General features: G+C 49.2%; 1 protein-coding gene across 2 annotated transcripts in view; it reads left to right on the forward strand.

The window, feature by feature from the left end:
• Positions 1-9,856: 9,856 nt before the first annotated feature.
• The window catches only part of ST8SIA2 (ST8 alpha-N-acetyl-neuraminide alpha-2,8-sialyltransferase 2), a gene marked incomplete at its 5' end in the record, with an annotated part of 58,281 nt that continues 49,338 nt past the window's right edge, over positions 9,857-18,799 (forward strand). For both annotated transcript variants that reach the window (XM_079914944.1, XM_079914945.1), the window contains one exon: positions 9,857-9,954. In XM_079914944.1, the coding sequence (XP_079771070.1) occupies positions 9,857-9,954 (98 nt within the window). The remainder of the gene's footprint in view (positions 9,955-18,799) is intronic.

Here is an 18,799-nt window from a genome sequence, read left to right on the forward strand (position 1 = left end):
GAATGACAAAACTCATCAAATTGTCCAAATGGGGATTATTCACACAAAGGAAAAGGGGAAAGGAAGGACATGGTAAAGAAAGTCTTCCAAGTTCTCCAGCTGTCACTGGGTCTCTCTTTCTTCCTGACCTTCCCTGTAAGCTCTAGAAGCACAGTCCACACAAACAGCTGAATCAGTGGATGTGAGAGAGTTTGGCCAAGGACCTCATGAGCACTTACAGAGGTAAAATAACCCACAATGGGGCCCTTCTGGATCGGAGACTCCAGTTTTTTTCCTTTTGGAAGAAAACTGAAAGAGTAAACTGGCCTTCCTAATCTCTCCAGAACCCATGCGCTGCTATATTGGGAAAATCTTGTGGCATTTCTCTGACTCAGTATGTGAGCAATGTAAGTGCTCACCAGGGTGGCTGTTAGGTGCCCAGCCTACCTCCCACTGATGTCAGATGGCTAGAGGCGGCTCCCAGGGCCACTCAGGAAAATCTACTAAACAGCTTTCGGACCAAAAGAGGGACCCAGCTCTCATCTGTCATCTCAGTGAATTTCCAGAAACCTAAGAAATGGACTGTATTTCTTCACGGGATCATGGTTATAGCTGGGGTTCTATTACTGACGAAGGACTTGGAAGCAAGTAAATCATAGCTATCACCAATAATATGCTTACGTAAAGGCAGGTACACAGCTAGAAATCTCCATAATCATTCAGAATTGTCAAAATTATCTCCCCGGATGTAAACTTTTAGTCTAAGCTTCAATTGCATGTGCGATCCCAATGTACTATGAAGAATATTTGTAACATAAAAACATGCAACTCTACTTGGTGGTAAACATAGTCTTTCCAAGAAAATGTTCACTGTAATAAACGTTGAGTAGTAATAATACCCTTTTAGAGTTTGGATGAGTTTGAGACAATTTGGATTTAATAAATTTCTAAAAATATATATGTTGTCTGGGGAAACTTAAATTACGGCTTTCTTTTTCATCTCAATAAATTTCCTCCCAGCAAAAAAAAGGATATTTCAAGATGTGTAGTGGTCACCTAACTGCATTTAAAGTGAGGATTATTCTTCTCAAAGAGAGCTGTGCACCATAGGATGCCTTGAAGGCCTGGACAAGAGCTTTATTTGTGAAGATTTGAAAAGAAAGGATGTCTTTATGAACTTCATGTTTCTTTCACCCTCACCCTTCATTTTAACAGATCGTCAGTATTGTTGCCAGCATGAAACCATGGTCAGCAGAATTTGAGCAATGGTGGGGCAGAGGGGAAGAGGCCCCTTCAACCCCTGCGAGTTGCAAGATTTGGGGCACCATGTGGGCGTTAAGCCACTGTCTCCTCTCTCTGCAGGTGGCTCTCTGAATCGCCCCTTTGCTCCAGAAGCTGGGGCTGGGCTGAGATGTAGAACAACTAACAGAGAAATCCAGGTTAAGTGATGATCAGTGACATCAGGTGAGAAGTATATGAGAGGGAAGACTCTCCGAGGCTCCCAACATGAGTGTGGCACGGTGTTGTAGACCGTGCTTTCCTTCATTGTAAATTGCAATATGAATACTAGGTAGATGTTTACGAAACATCAAAGAAAGATTGGAAATTGTTTGCAAAACCAATTTTCTTAATATGTGTGTTTATATTGGGTTATTGAGAAAGAATGTTAAACTTTGGGAGAAAAAAATTCAGTGCAGAGAAAATAGGTATGACAAATTTTAATGACATTTTTCTTGATTACAGAGTCATTTATGATCATTGTAGAAAATTTTATAAAACAGAGAAAAGTATGTAGAAAAATACAGATCCACTCAAGTTTCACCATCCAGCAATAACCACTGCTCACATTTTATATATATATCCTTTCTATGTTTGCATTATCCTAAATAATAAATGAAAGTCCATATGTGATGAGCATTTACTTTATGCTAGAATTCCATGTACTTTAGATACGTTATCTTAGTTCATTCTCACGGAAATTTGTGAGCTGAGTATTGTTATTTTCCTCACTTAATATTTAGGAGACTGAAACTTGAATACAGATCACACAAGAAGCTAAGTTCTGAACAGTGATCTATGTGATGTGGAAATCAACTCTAAACCAGAACTACTCAAAGTGTGGTCCATGGACCAGTACTGGTGTGTGAACTGTATGTTACTGATCCCTGCTGAGAGACGTACAGAAAGTAAAGACAAACATTTAGAAACCTTTATAACAATTTCACATTTGCAACATCTCTGTGTGTGATTAAGGGCTCCCCTAGATGAAGAGGGTTTGGGGATGCCTGACAGCCACAGTGAGTAGCCCATGGTGTGAAATGCATACTAGTCATGCAGAAGGACATGCACTGGTCTGCAATCGATGAGCAACTTAAAACCTAATAAAAATGCTGGTCCTGCACCATGAATAGTTTGAGGAGCACTGCTCTGTTTTTAAATGTAGGTGTTATTATTCAGCTATAGTGAGGCAAATGGATCAGGAGAGCCATCGAAAAGATAGTTTGTTACTCACAGTTCCAAGAGGAGGGGGCGTGACATGCCATGCAGGACCACCAGGGGAAGCACCAGGGTCAGTCAGAAAGCAGAATGTGTAGGGAAAAAATGTGGGCAAGAGCCTTTATTGTGGTTTCCATGGAAAGGAACAGGTGAGGCAGGATAAGCAGGCTTAGGATAGGCTGGTTTGCATAATTTCAGTGGGCTCTGGGGCATAGGGGCTGTCTCTAGGTATCTGGTACTGGCCTTAGGGTATTTAGGACAAGGGGATAGTGGCCCAGACTGAGCGCCCCATAAGGAGGTGGTTGGGGTGTGGACCCTGGATTGTTTGGCTTGCACGTGAAAGGTACAATTCCAGGCAAATCCTTTACCATCTCTAGGAACTGACTACCCTGGGCAGGGTCTCCCTGTCTCTGCGGGGTCAGCAAGGATCCAGATGTCAAAGCATTAGAACCAAAATACCTGCTTAATACAAACCACTACACTGCCTCCTAGGGTGATAACAATGAAATAAAGGTGGGAAAGTAGGGTGCTAAGAAACAGAAAATGCAACAACATGAAACTCAGCTACAGAAACAGCTCTGCTACCCACACACATGCTTATTTCTGGTCAGCAACTTCCAGCAAGTCCTTGCTTCACACAGTCATCTGAAGGCAGGCCTAATGAGGGTTTGTGTGCAGAGCTGGAGGTGGGAGAGAAAAAGCCTGCCGTGGTCTTTTCCATCCCCACTGTGGGAGAGCCTGCCAGTTGTCCCCCACATCTCTCCTTCCCTTCTTCCATGATAGACTTCTTAGCTGAGCACCTAGAAGGCCAGAATAAAGATTTGTTCATGCTTCTCTTGCAGCTAGGCGTGGCCACATGACAGTATTCAGGACAAAGGGGCAGAAGCAAAAGTATCATGTGGCCAGTTTCAAGAACTTTCTTTTTGACTTTGTCTCTTCCTCCATGCTATTGTTTAGAACTTGGATGTGATGGGTCACAAGGAAAGGGCCTCACTGTAGGGATGAGAGAGAGGAAAGCTGGAAGGACCTGAGTCCCTAAGGACCTTGGGGACCCCATGGCCAAACCGGCCCTGGCTATGTGCTTGGAGACTCGCACAGGAGAAAAAACAAAAAAAACAAAAAACTTGGTTTTGGGCATTTTGTGTTTACTGTTGCTTGCAGCTAAACTTAATCCAAACTAATTCACTCATAAAACCACTGGCCTCTTGATCCTTCTGCAACTTTCCCAATCTGCTTTATCAAACCTGACTTGGGGAACTGGGAAAAAAAGACGTACAACCACAAATAATACATTTGAGGAGAAGTAGAAGAGGACTCCTAAAGGGACATTGTACAAGAAACCCACTTGGGGCCAAGGGGCACTCCCCTTTAACCAGTGTTTTGTGCTAAGATCCCAGCAGGTGGATATTCTGATGAACGCTACCATGGCTTTGGAGACTATCCCATCTGGAGTCCACTTTAGAAATGGTATTTCACCAAACCTGCTCACCAGGATGATGTGACTGTGGCAACTTCCTGTTGCCACTGGTCACCAGTGTTGTGCTGGAAATGCCTGATTGTTAAACAGGGCTGTCATTAAACATTAAAGTATATAAACTTACATTAATAAATTATATTAAAGGCAATGCATACTTGGAATGCATCACTTCTTAATTTTATTTTCTACATTTTACCCATGTTCTTTTTTTAAAATTTTTATTTATTTATCATTATTATTATCATTATTTGGACTTCATTGGGTCTTCGTTGCTGCACGTGGGCTTTTCTCTAGTTGTGGCGAGTGGGGGCTCCTCGTCATTGCAGTGCATGAGCTTCTTACTGCGGTGGCTTCTCTTGTTGCGGAGCACGGGCTCTAGGCACGCCGGCTTCAGTAGTTGTGTCTTGCGGGCTGTAAAGCTCAGGCTCAGTAGTTGTGGTGCCTGCACTTAGTTGCTCTGCAGCATGTGGGATCTTCCTGGACCAGGGATTGAACCTGTATCCCCTGCATTGGCAGGCAGATTCTTTTTTTTTTTTTTTTTTTTTTGCGGTATGTGGGCCTCTCACTGTTGTGGCCTCTCCCATTGTGGAGCACAGGCTCCGGACGCGCAGGCTCAACGGCCATAGCTCACGGGCCCAGCCGCTCTGCGGCATCTGGGATCCTCCCAGACTGGGGCACGAACCCGTGTCCCCTGCTTTGGCAGGCGGACTCTCAACCACTGAGCCACCAGGGAAGCCCGGCAGGCAGATTCTTAACCACTGCGCCACCAGGGAAGTCCCTTACCTATGTTCTTGAGATTATTTCATGTATGGTCTGTACATGGTAGAAATACTATATCAACTCTTCGCAACGTTGCCTTCAGTGAGGTGATGGTTGGGGCTTGAGATTGGCCATGGCTGGAACAGGTATTGAGTTGGTTTCTACCATAATGGATAACATGGGACCAGAAGAGAAATAGAGGTCCACACCCCTTGAGAATTTACAATCTCACTGAAATGTTGTGAAAAACTAAATAAAATTGGTATGTGCAGGAGAGCTAGCACTGAACTCAACTAGAAGACAGGAGAGCTGAACTCTGTTCTCAGTTCTGAAATTAGCAGTGGGGCTGTGGTCAAGTCTTTTTGTCTCTGGGTCCCAGGGTTTTCCATCTGTAAAATCCCCCAGGACTCCAAGCTGCAGAAGAGCAGAAACTGTACCTACGGATCCCCACTACATCCCAGCCCTCTGGCAGAGTTCCAGACACATGACAGGTGATGCAGCAACACTTAAGTAAATGAGTGGTCAGGAGCTGTCTCTACCCACTCTTCCAGCTCTGAAAATATGGAGCTCCATGATACAAACTGAGGTTAAAAGAAGAGACACAGAACTGAGTGCCAGGGATGGCCGGCTCGGGCCAGCTTCCTCAGATGCCTCAAGGAGTGGTGGCAGGTGAGGGGTCATGCTGGACTCTGAGCAAAGTTAGGTGAGCTGACTCAGAGAAAGCTGATTCCAGGATCGCAGTGATAATTTCGCTGAAGCACTGGTCAGAATAGAGAAAGGACATACTTTTTTTTTTTTTTTGGACTGTAAGAAAGTATTTTTAATATGTGTATCTGACAAAGGACTGGTATCATGGATGCTTTTTTTTTAATTGTATGATTCCTTTTTTTTTTTTTTTTGGTTAAACCCTTTTTTATTGAAGCATAGTTGATTTACAAAGTTGTGCTAGTTTCAGATATACAGCAAAGTGAGGATATTCTTTTAGGTTTATCGTTGCCATCTGGTACCTGACTTCATGCTTTGGTTCAAACTACCTTTAATACCGTCTGAAGGGTTAGAAAAATCCCAGCAAAACTGAACCATTTCCCCACTCTCTGCTAACACCTCCAATTCTCTGGGGAGCACAGTCCCTTCCAAGATCTCCTGCTGATAATTCCAGAAACATTTACAGCAATTGCCTGGATATATTTCCTTCCTTTCTTTGGCTAATATACAGTTTTACCAATTACAAAAGCTACAGATGGAATGCAGACGTGCCTGTTTACTTTTCCTTGTTATGGCTCGATTCTGATTTTGAAGGGTGAAAAGTTGCATTTCTGAGAACATTCAAATTTAGAGTAAATTTCAGAAAGGAAGGCAGGTTCTCTCAGCTATTGGAGGTGCAGAAACACAACAGCCTATTAGTCTGTTCCAACTAAGATATCCTATTTCCTTATACCCCCCAACCCACCCTGTCCCACCGATAGCTGTTCATAGCTTCTGCTTCAGAGATGATGAAAAAGTCAGGTCATTACCACTTTGCAGGTCATTAACATTCTAAAATGTTAAAAATGTCAAAATTCTTCTCTCTCTCTCTCTCTCTCTCTCTCTCTCTCTCTCTCTCTCTCTCTCTCTCTCTCTCGGAGAGGTCAAGGGTGATAGTTACCAGGTAAGAGTTCTGAATGAGAAAATTATTACTTATTATTGAGTTTTTAAAACAAGTTTGGATTGACTGAAAGGCCTAGGCTCTTTCATGTGGAAAGACAAAAATTGAGATTTACGATCATGGTCTCTCCAATGATGAAGGGTGTGCAGGGAGTGAAGATAAATTTGTTCCTTGAATCCTGACATCCCAGAACTAAGAAGATACAGTAAGAATCAAAGGCAATGGTAGCTTACAAATCCATTTAGAGCTGCCTGGAGTGCTGGAGGGGGCCTTGGCAGTCTGATCCCAGAAGTTGCTGAGGCCCGGGGAGGCCTAACTGAATTAAAATTTCCTCTCTGCCAGGTGAAACATCTTGGGCAATTTAGCCTCTTTGAGCCTCCGTTTCCTCCAGTGTAAAATGAAGAAGGTGGTACCCATGTGAAAGGATTGCCAAAAGGATTCTTCATTACCACCTAAGAAGTAGGTCTGGTGAAAAGTCTATATATCTGGGGGTGAGAGGTGGAGGGAGTTTAGTTAGATGTGTAAATGGTACATGCAATTTTGAGTTTCTCCAAGTTTCAGGTCTGGGTTGCGGTCCCCACTCCTGAAGTTGGACCCTGGAAGGGGAAGCACGCCCTTAGCCAGTGTCAGGGATGAGAAGGAACCGCCCCATGACTGGGTGTGACTCCACTGAGCCCCTTCAGGGCTCTGCAGAGCTTCCTGTTCCTCTTTTCCTCATTAATACGCACTTCCCGGGGCCTGATGAGGTGCCTGAATAGCTAATAGACTCTATTAATTTGAGCTAAAATGTTAATGGGTAGTAGTGACTTTTCATTTGCTGCCACTCCCATAAACTCCTATATTTTAACCCACACATTCAATGACTTAGCTTAAAGAAATGATTACTGTGGGACCTTCCAGTTTCTTGGACAAACCAAGGCAGGAAAAAGTCACGCTTAAACAGAGGGGTCAGAAGGAGAGGAGGGGTCAGGATGGCCAAGCCAAGCGTGGGCCCACACGGCAGGTTACCCAGCATCAGCAGACGTGACACCTTTGATCCAATCATTCTTCCTCTTTCCAGATGCCAGGAACAAACTCAGTTTTTGGAGACAGCTGCAAGGGGCGGTGAATGTACACAGATCACTGTAAGAGTAGCTGGCCCACACAGACTCAAGCCCAAGTGCTTAGGGACAGCATTCCACAATCAACTATCACAAGGGTTCCCTATTATTCTCCGAGTAAAATCCCATCTCAATGACTCTCAGTGCGAGAACAGCCTCCACGTTACAAAGCTCGTGCTACTTCCCAGCAGATGTACTTGAGGGATGTTGCTCTTTGGGTCTGGTTACAAGGATTTCTCTATAAGGGATGGAACTATTCACCAAGTTTCTACTCTTCCTGGCCACTTATAATGACTCCTCAAGTGAGTCCAAAGAAGGAAGCCTCTGAGGCTGGGATGATAACATGGGTCACCTAATAGAAAGTGGAAATAGACTCTATTGTAGCAGTGCTTATAGCAGCGACGTTTACCTGACCTGGGATAAATTTAGGATCATGGCAATCTCTCCACGATATTCCGCATAGTAAGGGTGTAGTTGTTAGAGAAGCAGAGAGCTGGGGAGAGAGAGGCCAGCCAGTTCCTTCTTGCTTTTGCAGGTGATCTTATTAATCAATTATAAGCTATTCAAGAGGCCATAGCTGTACTGTAGCTCACAGCCCCTACCACAACTACAAATTTCCAGGTCTGTCTTCCTCGTGAACCATGAACCACTAGAGGGCAGGAAACATGTGCCTCTCTCTTCTTATGCTCTCTCTAGCCCCTAGCACAGAGCCTGGCACAGAGCAGATGCTCAATAAATACTGCCAAGTGACGGAGTGAATGGATGAGTGATTGAAATGTTAGGCAGCATAACAGCTGTATCCTGTTCTGTCCTCTCCCTATCCCACAATCCCAACCATTCATCTCAGAACAAGGCAAAATGATAACAAATACAACTCCTACACACAAAGAGGCAGAAGAAGGCAAAGAGGCAGAGCACAGCCAGTGCTTTGGAGGGGAAATCAAAAAGGCCCTCTTACCAACCCAGAGTTCTTCTGAAGGGGCTTAGACACTGCCAGCTCCTCTCCAAGCCCCTCTGGGACCTGGCTCTGTATGGGTGGCCCCGGGGGCACAGCCAATCTGCTTCTCCCACTCATTCACCAGGGCTTTCCAGAGAGGACATTCCATGTAGCTTCTCACTTTCATAACCAGCTTGTCATTTCTGGGAAGTTTCCTGATTTCAGGATTGTTACAATTAGTGCAAGAAAAAGAAAATTTGGGCAATTATCTAATTCCAGTAAAACTTAATGGGGCCCTTCCCACCCCAGGCTAATGGTTGGTGCAAAATGTAATTTAAGTTAAGCTGTCTAAGGTTGGGGAAGCATAAAATATTCAGCACGGGGGGCATTACCCCTTGTGGGAGCCATATTTTCTAGCAGACCTTTAGATCAAGATAAGACTCCGGGGCGGGGATTATTGATTTTGCCAGGAGAGGGCAAGAGCTGGTAAGGTGAAGCCCAGCTCAGAATTAGCACCGCGAGGGCCCAGGCAGGGCGGGCACTGAGCCTGCCATTGTGGGTAGAGCAGTCACTCCAGCAGGAGCCAGGGTTCTAGGCAAGGCTGCAAGAGCTCAGTCCACTCAGGGGACTCTCTGGACCCGGTCTCCTTGGGTCTATCAGTGGAGACCAAGATGACCGCCTGAAGGCGGTGGTTTCTCGGCGGTCGAGCACCTCGCCCACAAATTGCAACCTGCATCTCTGCCGAAGTTGGCCTGTCTTGGATATTTCTTCTCCCCTCCCCTTCCTCCACCACCTCTCCTAATTCGTCAACTGCTGAAACATCTGCCTGGCTGAAACGGCCTCCTCGTCGCGCGCGGGGGCTGTCCCCAGGTGTTAGTCTTTGTGTCGGTAAAACTTTGTGAGAAACCGAGGGCGCTGGACAAAGAGCGAGCGAGGGAGGGCGTTTGCCAGCCGGCGGGGTACGCCGGGCGGTGCGCGTTCTTCCCTGGGCTCAGCTCTGTACGCGGACGCACCCGGTGCCCCGAGCCCAGCCTCCTTAAGCGGGGAGTGGCAGGCTCCGGCCACATCCCAGCGCCCTCGGGAGCTGAAAGAAGCCAGGCGGGAGAAGCAAAGGCGGGAGGCTGGACACTGGAGTTGACTGGGGTGGGAGGAGGAGGGCAGAGGAGCTGAGCGAAGCTGTCAAACTGCGCGCGGAGCCCCGCGCGGGGCGGGGGAAGGGAGGGGAGGGGAGTAGAGAGGAGGGGCGGACGGGAGCTGAGAGGGAGCGAGCCGGCTCGCCGCGCCTGAGCAACCCTTGTCTGCCGCTGTCGCCACCGCCGCCGCCGCCGGCCCGGACTCGCCCGGAGCGCAGGGTGTCTGCCCCGCTGGGCGCCGCGCGCGGAGGCTCCCGCGCCTGCCGCTGCGCCCTCCAGCCCCAGCTCCTTGCGCCGGCCCGCGTGGGTCCCGGTGGGCGCGAACCCACCATGCAGCTGCAGTTCCGGAGCTGGATGCTGGCTGCGCTCACGCTGCTCGTGGTCTTCCTCATCTTCGCAGACATCTCGGAGATCGAAGAAGAAATCGGGTAAATAGCTGCGCCTGGGCCCGTGCCGAGCCCTGGCGGGATCTCTTACCACCCCGGTACTCCGCATCCTCCCTCACGCCCGCTTTGTGTGCGCCGCGCCCCCCTGTCGCTCCGCTGGAGAGCCGGGGGACGATTTTGGCCGGGGGTGGCTGTGCAGGGAGCCCGGGACTGTTTGGGGAGCGGAGGGTGGGGGCGCGGCTGCCACTGGGAGTCCCCGGGCAGGGAGCACTGCCAGCCTCCAGCTGGACCGCGTCGGGGAGCGGACTCGCCCACCCTGCCTCCTTGCCTCTGCATGTCCGCGCGCGTTGTCGCCGGGGTCGAGGGAGGGCGCCCGGGAGTGTCTGGGGCGGGCGGAGGGGCCGAGAGTGGAGGAGGCAGGAGTTTCTTTGTCTCCTGCTCGGCCGCTTTGTCGCCTGAGCAAAGTGGGCAGGGGGCGCGCGGGGATCTCTGTGCTGGGGGAGGGGATTCCCGGGCCGGGGCGGAGGGCGGGGTTCTTCACGGGCTCCCGGGAAGGCGAGTGTCCCCAGTACCTACAGACACGCACACGCGCCTCCCGCCGGCCCGGGAGCCCAGCACAGGGGTGTGGGCTGACACCGCTAGAGGCGGAGCGCGCGGGGGTTAGCTAAGATCCCTTCCCCACCCTCACCTGGCTTTGGGCGCTCAGCTAATCCCGCGGCTCCCCCTGTGCCCCCGGGTTCCTGTGCGCTCGCAGCGCCGCGATGGAGACCTTTCGGGAAAGTCTGTACCACCGCCCTCTCGTCTTCGGGGGCTGGGGAGGAGGATGCCTAGCACGCGGTCTAGCCCTCGCTTTTCTCCCGATCTCTCCGGGGGGAGCGGGGGGACCGCGAGCCCCTGCCCTGCCGCCGGACTTCCAAGAGTGCGCGCTTGCGGCGCGGGACGCACCTGCTGTGGGTCCTGGAGGCTGAGAGTCGCGCCCCGCCCCTGGGCCGGCCCCTCTCCGCTTCGCCGCTACAAAGAGCCACCAACCCGCTATAGGCAGGAGGGGGAGTGTGCAGCCAGGGTTCTGAGGGGCCCTTTGGAGAGCCTCCTGGCCCTGGGCAGAGAGAAAGTGAGGTCGCAGAGTGGGCAGAAAGTCCCTTCCTCCGTGGGGCTAGTCCCGCACCGCGTGCGCCCCTCCTTTGTCCCATCTGTTATTTCATTCACTATCAGCGCTAGTTGAGGGCTCGCTAAGCTGACAGATCCCTCAAAAGGGAAAGGCCAGTCCTGGTCCAGGATGCCAAGGCCCTAAGGACTCAAACCTGGGGCAGGCGCCACTACCTGCTCTTTCCTTTTCTCCTTGCCCCTTCCCATCTTGGCCACCGCAGAATTCCTTCTGTGAACTCCAGCGCTCTTCAAGTACCAAACGTTTCTCTGCCTCTCCCTCCTCCTCATTCTCGGTTTCCCCAAGAGCTCAGAAAACTTTCACAAATAGTGTTCAGTTAATACACGACATGCTCCCACGCGGAGATAGAGAAACGCTACGTTCTGTAGCTGTTCGCCTCAAAAACGTGGATCGGAAAGGAAATCAGGCAAGACAAGTCTTGAGGTGATGGAGGACGCGGTGGGGAGGGTCTTCCTCTCGGCTCCCACACTCTTCTCCCAGATGTGGGCTCTGCCTGGCCCAGACCCCTTGCTGACCTTGACATGTGAGGGAAGGACCAGCAGCTGCCCATTGTTCTGCTATGAAAACGTAAGAGCTGCACCCATTCAGGCATCCCTCCTTGTCCATTCACTGAACTTTTACCGAATGTCTTCTATAGGCCAGTGACTTTTAAGTTTTCAAATGCAATCAACAAATCACTTTGCACATAATGCTACACTTCCCTGCCAACCTCCCCACATTAGGTTGTTCTAACGGTATCCAGAAATAAGCTGCAAGGCCTGAGCTAAGAAGGGCATTTACATATATATTTAAATCCCAGGGCTCTTGTGCTATGGCTGTGTTTCATTGTTGGGGGGGGGGGGGGTCCTGCTTGGGCCCACACTGGGGAAAATTGTCTAACAATTTTGTGTCATCTGGTGTGATGTTATCCCCCCTTCTGGTGCCCCTGTCCGCAGGCTGACCCCTGACTTGACCAGTCCTGACCCAGGCCTGAGACCCCTCTCCCGCAGCCCTTCGTCCAGTCCCACCCCCCAGTCTTCCCCACACACTGTTAACTCACCTGGGATTTGCCATAACTGGGGGAGGAAGGACATGAAACAGAGGACCAGCATCCCCGCAGCCCCCTATATCTGTTTTTCAAGCCAAGTTTCAAGCTCAGTCACTTATTTAATCCTTGGAAGCACCCCAACTTTGAGCAGCCAGAGGGGGCTCAGTGTCCTAGTACAGTGGCCAGTGAGGCGGCGCCAGGAGCAGGACTCATCTTCCTCACCCTATGCTTTGCCTTTCCGGGAGACCTGGGATCATCCTCGAGACCACGGTGCTATTGCACCAGCCCTGCCCACCCTTCCCCTACTTGATATTGACCTGTGCTAGGGAAGATTACAAGTTACCTGCCAGTACCACTCCCTGGGAGAAGACAATTCTGTGAAAGGATGGCTATTTCTGGAAGGCAGTGGTGGCACCCTGTGATCTTTTAGGAAGGAAAGAAGGAAGGACGGAAGGAAGGAAGGAAAGAAGGAAGGAAGGAAAGAAGGGAAAATCTCTTCTTGAAGTAAATTTTCCAAGGATTAACACATGAGAAGTAAAAGAGGAAAGACAACTTCATGTGTATCGTCTAGAGGAACAAAACTGAGATATATTTTTGCTAAACTCTTGATTCCTTTTATTGTAAAATAAGGCTTTTGCTGTGGTGATCTCAGAAGTTCTGTCCTGCCCAAGGAATCATATAACGGGTTATGAAGGGCAGGGGTTTTCTTCCAGGGCCTATTTCCCTAGAGACACGTCTCTTCCTAAGTGATGATTTTCAAAGTTCTGTTTCTAAATTGCTTGCTTGGGGAAATGTCTCCCTAGGGCTGAATGAGGAAAAAAAAAAATGTAAAATGCTCTTCAAAGCATTCAAAGAGTGAATTCAAATTCTAAATCAGAGATTGGGTGGAGCTTTGGTAAAACAGCCCCCATCAACTCATGCAGCACCCCAAATTTAGAGTCCGTTGGACCAAGTCGTAAGCTAAAACTCTTTTTCTGATTATCCCCTGGGCTTTAGTCTTGAGTGTAACCTTCAAGAGAGAGTTATGGGCATGGCTGTCTTGCCCACCGTGATGCCTTCAGAACCTGACACACAGAAGGCATTCAGTAAACATCTACTGAATAAATATCTTTCTGGGGTCTGGCCCAGTGTTGGGCATACACGGCATCCTTAGGGAAGGCTGACACTCACAGAGCCTTAGGGTGAGAAAGGAGGGCAGGGCTCCCCCTAAGAAACTTCCTCTCTTTTTACAATTAGGATAAATTTGACCCTGAGAAGTAGCATCTCTTATCCAAGATCACACCCTGGCTGGTTAGGGACAGGGCAAGCCTGCACAGGTCTCCTCACTTATAACCCAATGCCCTAGTCCCCAAATGAGGTCTCTAATCGTAAAACAGTTACAGAACTCTTGTTAAAGAGGATGTAGCTAGTAATAACAGAAATCATGGCAATGGTGAAGGTGAAGATGATGGTGGTCATTAACATTCATTTATTTATTGAGTGCTTGCTATGAACCAAGAGCTATTCCAAGTGCTTTATAGACGCTAACACACGTCATCCTCCTGGCAACCCAATGGTCACCTACTAGTGGCGCCAAAAGCTACTATTTGTTGAGCACAAATACTGCCAGACACCGTGCTTACTGCTTTAAAGCACTAGCTCACTCAGTCCTCACCAAACCTCTTGAAGCTAGGTAGGGTGGCTATCTTTAGTTCATCAGTGAGGAAACTGAGGCTCAGAGAGGTTGTATAACTTGCTTGTGATAAAGCAAATGACCCTAATTCTAAGAGAAGCCAAAGCCCCTGTCTTGACTGCCGTGGTATACTGCCCTGTCCTACGAATTCTTTGCCCCGTGCAGTAACATTACATAATAGGTCTCAGAACTAGCCTTCCTAACTCATCCCCCCGCATCCTTTCAAAGGCCCAGTTTTCCTAAGAGCCTGGTCTGACTTAGTAGTTACCTGCTCCCCTGCCCTCAGCGGTTTAGAAGGAGGGAAGTTGAGTAATGAGGACTGGAGAAGGACTCGGGGCTCGTCTCCCCAAAATGCCCCTCTGGTCCAGTCAAAGTTCAGTGTGATGCTATACCCTGGTTTGCCAGACAAGCTCACTGGCCATGGGCCTGAGCATCCCAGACTTATAGGTGGGGCCTTGGGCTAACGCTTCTGAAGGAGGGAAAACTCCCATTCCATTGCAGCCCTGATTCTGATGTCAGTAGAATACGCCTTCCTCACTTCTACACACCACAAGATTGGGCATCCAGGAACCTGGACTAGGTGATAGTTAAAGATGCTTAACAACTGGTCCCTCTCAGGCACTGACCTGTGAGAATGGACATCTGACTGGTCAGAACTGATGCCGTCCAGTACACCATGGTCAGGGTCCTGGTGCCCCCCAGACATCAGACACTGTCTGGGAAGGTAATAGACAAGGAAGGACTAGCTCTGACCCACAGATCCGTGGGCTGGTAACTACTGCCATCAGCTGAGGATGAGGTGAGGTGCACCTTTTAGTGGATGAGTCCAGGTGGATGAGAAAGGAAATGACCTTGGGCAGTTGCAGTCCAGGCACTCTAAGAAACACACATATTCGCACAAGGCCGTGCAACATTTTTTTAAAGCCCACTCTTCGCCCCAGTCCTCATGTACTTCACTCAAGTATAAACATGATTGGAGGATAAAATAGGACAGAAAGAAAGTCTGGTGTTTAACTGACTTGCTCCAAGCCCTTGTTGCCAACTGTTCCTAGCATCACATTTAAATTGCAAATAGATATCCATCTTAGAAACCAATTCACCACTCAGGGCCTCTTTCCCCTTGTAAAGCGGGGTTGCTAGATTTTAAAATTGCTTAGGTTTTACAAATTGGGGCTGTTGTAGATGGCAAATGATCTCAGAGATAGTGGAATTCTCTAAAGGCTCCCATTGCTTTTAGCATGGCGTACAAGGTAATACCTAATCTGGCCCCAGCCTCTCTCTTCAGCCTTCCTGGCCTCCAGACATTCTGTATTGCTCACAGTTCCCTGGAAGGTACCATGACTTCATGCCTCTGTGCCTTTGCACATGTTCTTACTGCTTTCTAGAACAACCTCCTTGCACACACTATTCTTAACCCCACACCCCACCCATCCTTACTTCCCCTCCCTCCTCCTTTAAGGCGAAGGCTAGTATCACCTCCTTTGCAAAGAATTCCAGGACCCCAGACCTTCCTTGGACAGTCTGGGGTAGCTGCCTCTCCCGTGTGTACACTTAGCATCCCATAGTGACAGTATCCTATGGAGATGAACTCAACAATTTTGTTTTATTTTTTCCCTTATCCCCAGCCCCTGGTGATAAGTATATGGTTTAGTAAATAGAGCCCATAAAGTATTTTTAGGATGAACAAACTTGGGCCTAGCACATGGCAAAAGTAAGCATTCAGCCTTTCTGACCCCAAAGGTCTACACGATTCTAATAACAATTAAACACCCTCCACTTGCTCAGAAAGGCCCTTGCTTTTCCCAACATGTGTATCCAGCATGGAGGCCACAGCCCAGTTAAGGGCACAGTTTTCATTGTCTCAGAATGTTGTAGAACAGGCCAATGGGAATGAAAGCACCTTTCTAATTTGTGAAAGAGGAGGGCCCAGTGATAAGTTTCCCACTGTCAGTGCAGATAAAAAGCAAAGAGGTAGAGCCCCACCTCCAAGCCTCTGTCCAGCTCCTTTTCTCCAGAGAGCCCTTTCTAGCCCTGCCACTGCCAACAGTGCCAGCGCCTCCCCCGTCCTCCTTCTGCCTGGAGAGGAAGTGCCTGCTCTGTCCATCTTTATCACCTTAACGGCTTCCACACTGGCGTGAAGAGCAGACTTAAGTTGGGGCCAACTGTTTCCTTCCAAAGGCTGGTCCCCAGAAAGGATGCTGAACAGAAAGGCTGTGTTGTGTGTTTGAAACGTTGAGGGAGTAAGAAGTAAGAGGTCAGGTTGATGTGTGTCATCTCCAAGATTTTCTCTATTAAGCACTTTTAAGTGGTGTTATGATTTTCAAACACTGGTCAAACCAGGGAATCGTGACGGATTAGCCAAGACTCATAGCAGCTGCAAGGACCCTCAGTGGGTTTCAGGAGCCTCGCACCTCTCAGCTGCCTCGAGCAAAAACAAATTCAAGAGGCAGGTGGAAAGATACAGTGAAAGGAGTAAGGCAGAGGCAGGAACATGAATGCCACCAGGGGGGTGGTCAGGTGGCCGCCTCCTGCCAGGGAACAGGGACAGGTCCACCTCTCCAGGAGAAGCCCCAAGGTGAGACGCTTGGGTGTCATCTGCGCACAGGGAAACCGTCCCCTGTGAATGAGTGACTGCTGGTCTGGCGCTTGTCCTTAAGTGTTGGGATTAGTCACTCTCCTGGGGGGCAGCTGGGCTGGATTTAAATTCTCCCCAGTCTCCTGCAGTTGGTCACTTGGCTAGGAAGCCGCCCAGTGTCCTGACAGGACCTGTTTGTCACAGCATTTTCTTAGCTTCAGCTGTCACAGACTTCGCAGTGGCAAAGGGAACTGCTCAAGGGGTGTCTGTGTTACACACGGCAGGGAGCAGCTCCTCCGGACACTTCTAGCACTTGGAATCCTGATTCGCTGCTCTTGGAAACCCAGCGTCCTGCCTTGCTGTGTGGGTGTGTGTTTGAGTTCTGAAATTGCTCTGTGAGAAGGAAGCTCCTGGCTCTGTCACAGAGTTTCCTCAGCACTTTGCTCTTATTGTTGGAGAAACACGGAGACGCTCAGCTCTGCTTCCTCGTCCCCTTTTAAGGCTCCGGGCTACAATTTCTCCTCCTTCTCTTAGTTGATGGCTGGAGGTTGAAATGACCCTGAGATCAGCATTTCCCAGTGCTGATGGGTGGTGATCCAGAAGGAAAAAATAAAAGAAAAAATAAAAATAAAAAACACAGTGTAGCCATGACAATTATGTTAGTTTCAAATATGCCAACTGTCATTTCCCAAGAACTATCCTTTGAGATGCTGTTCTTTTTTTTTTTTTCTTTTGGGTATTGATGTCCTTTCTCTCTTGAAAGAGGGTGATGGTAGATAGTGGTGATCTTTTTCCTAAACTGAGTCCCCAACCCCAATTCTTTCGAAATGTTACCGATCACTGAAATCTGTAGTCTGGGGTCTCAGTTTACCTTGAAGAGTAAACAGAGGGCATCACTTCTAGAAACAGGGGCTCATGCCTCATACATCTTTCCTCCGTGGAGGCTGACGCCAGCAGAGAGTGACAACAGTCATGTTTTTGGGGGCGGGTCTGCTGTGTGCCCTATTATAGCCTAGGCACTTTAGCTCTGTTCACACCTGTAATCTTCCCCACAATCCTATGAGGTCCAGATTGTTATTATCTCCATTTTATAATGAGGAACCCGAGGCACAGAACAGTTAAGTAACTTGGCCGAGGTCACATAGCTGGTCAGTTGCAGAGCTGGGATGGGAACCCAGGTTCCAGGGAATCAGTAGAACTCTCCCAAACGGACATACGAAATGACATCCAGTGGGGAAAATATGCATGCTCGTGTTTCCGAAGGGTGAAGCTTGGAAAGAGAGAGGTCTGTGGGAGAGAGAAACCCGGAAAGCAGCAACGCTGGAAGAGAGCTCAGGAGACAGGAAACTAGAGGTGAGGCCGTAACGGCAGCCATATGGCAACCCAGAAGATCAATGCGATTTAGGGTCACCAGATCCGCAGCATCTTGTTTTGGAATGGTGCCCCCCACTCCACCTTCCCCCTTTCCCTCCCGTCCAGCCCCCTTTTCGTCCCCACCAGGTCTCATCAGAGTGGTTCTGGAGCACATTCGTTTGACCAACTCATTAGAGTAGACACACACACGTACACACACACTGATGGGAGAGAAAAACAGCACAGATGATTAAGACCTGGAGGAATTTTCTTCTGGGGAAAGAGAGAAGGGCTAGTGCAGTCCGCTTCCCGGAACCTGGCAAAGAGGGAAGAAAGTAGGCTGGGAGGGGACAGGCTTCTGCAGGGAGATTGTACAGACCCAGGGAGCCCGTTTCCTGGGAGCTGACATTGTGCCGAGAGCTGCACGGGGCAATCTCTCAAGCCTCACAGCCGCCACGTTTGCTCATCTGCAGATGAGGAAGTAGGGGCCCAAAGGGGTGCCAAGACTTGCTAAGGACACACAGCCAGTAACAAGGAAATGAGGTGCTAGCCAAGATTGCCCGACTCCATCACCCACGCCGTTCATAGTGACTCTGTGTCCCCGAATCACCGGGCCGCCTGCCCCTGTCCCCCCTGCCTCCCGTCTCCTGCCTTGGGCCATTTTCTGTACCACAAAGACAGTTTGCAAAGGGAAGCTGGCAACATTAGGACTTCAGAAAGGACTCGTGGCATGTCAGGCGAGCCTCCCAAGCACTATGGCGACCGTGCCCTTGGGTGCAACGTCTCAGCAAGACTGAGGAGGGGAGGGGCACACACACCCTTGAGCTCTGTCCTTGCTGCTAGGCTTCCCATCTCCAGTTTCAAGAACAAGAATATTGGCCATGCTCAGAGGAGCGCTACACAGGATTAATTCACACCTTCTTGCTTAGTAAAAGCCAGCGTGGCTTAAATAATGCAGCGGGGAGGCTAAGATACCCGGAGAAAATGAGCTGGTAAATTGATCAGGCGACTTTCGTTTGCTCCTCTCCTGTAAGCAGCAAAGCCCCTCCTACTGCACCTCTGAGGTTCCTAAGTTTGGGATTTAGCTCTAAGCGG

Source organism: Stenella coeruleoalba (genome assembly GCF_951394435.1).
Source record: "Stenella coeruleoalba genome assembly, chromosome: 2".
In the NCBI taxonomy this organism is placed as follows: Eukaryota; Metazoa; Chordata; class Mammalia; order Artiodactyla; family Delphinidae; genus Stenella; species Stenella coeruleoalba.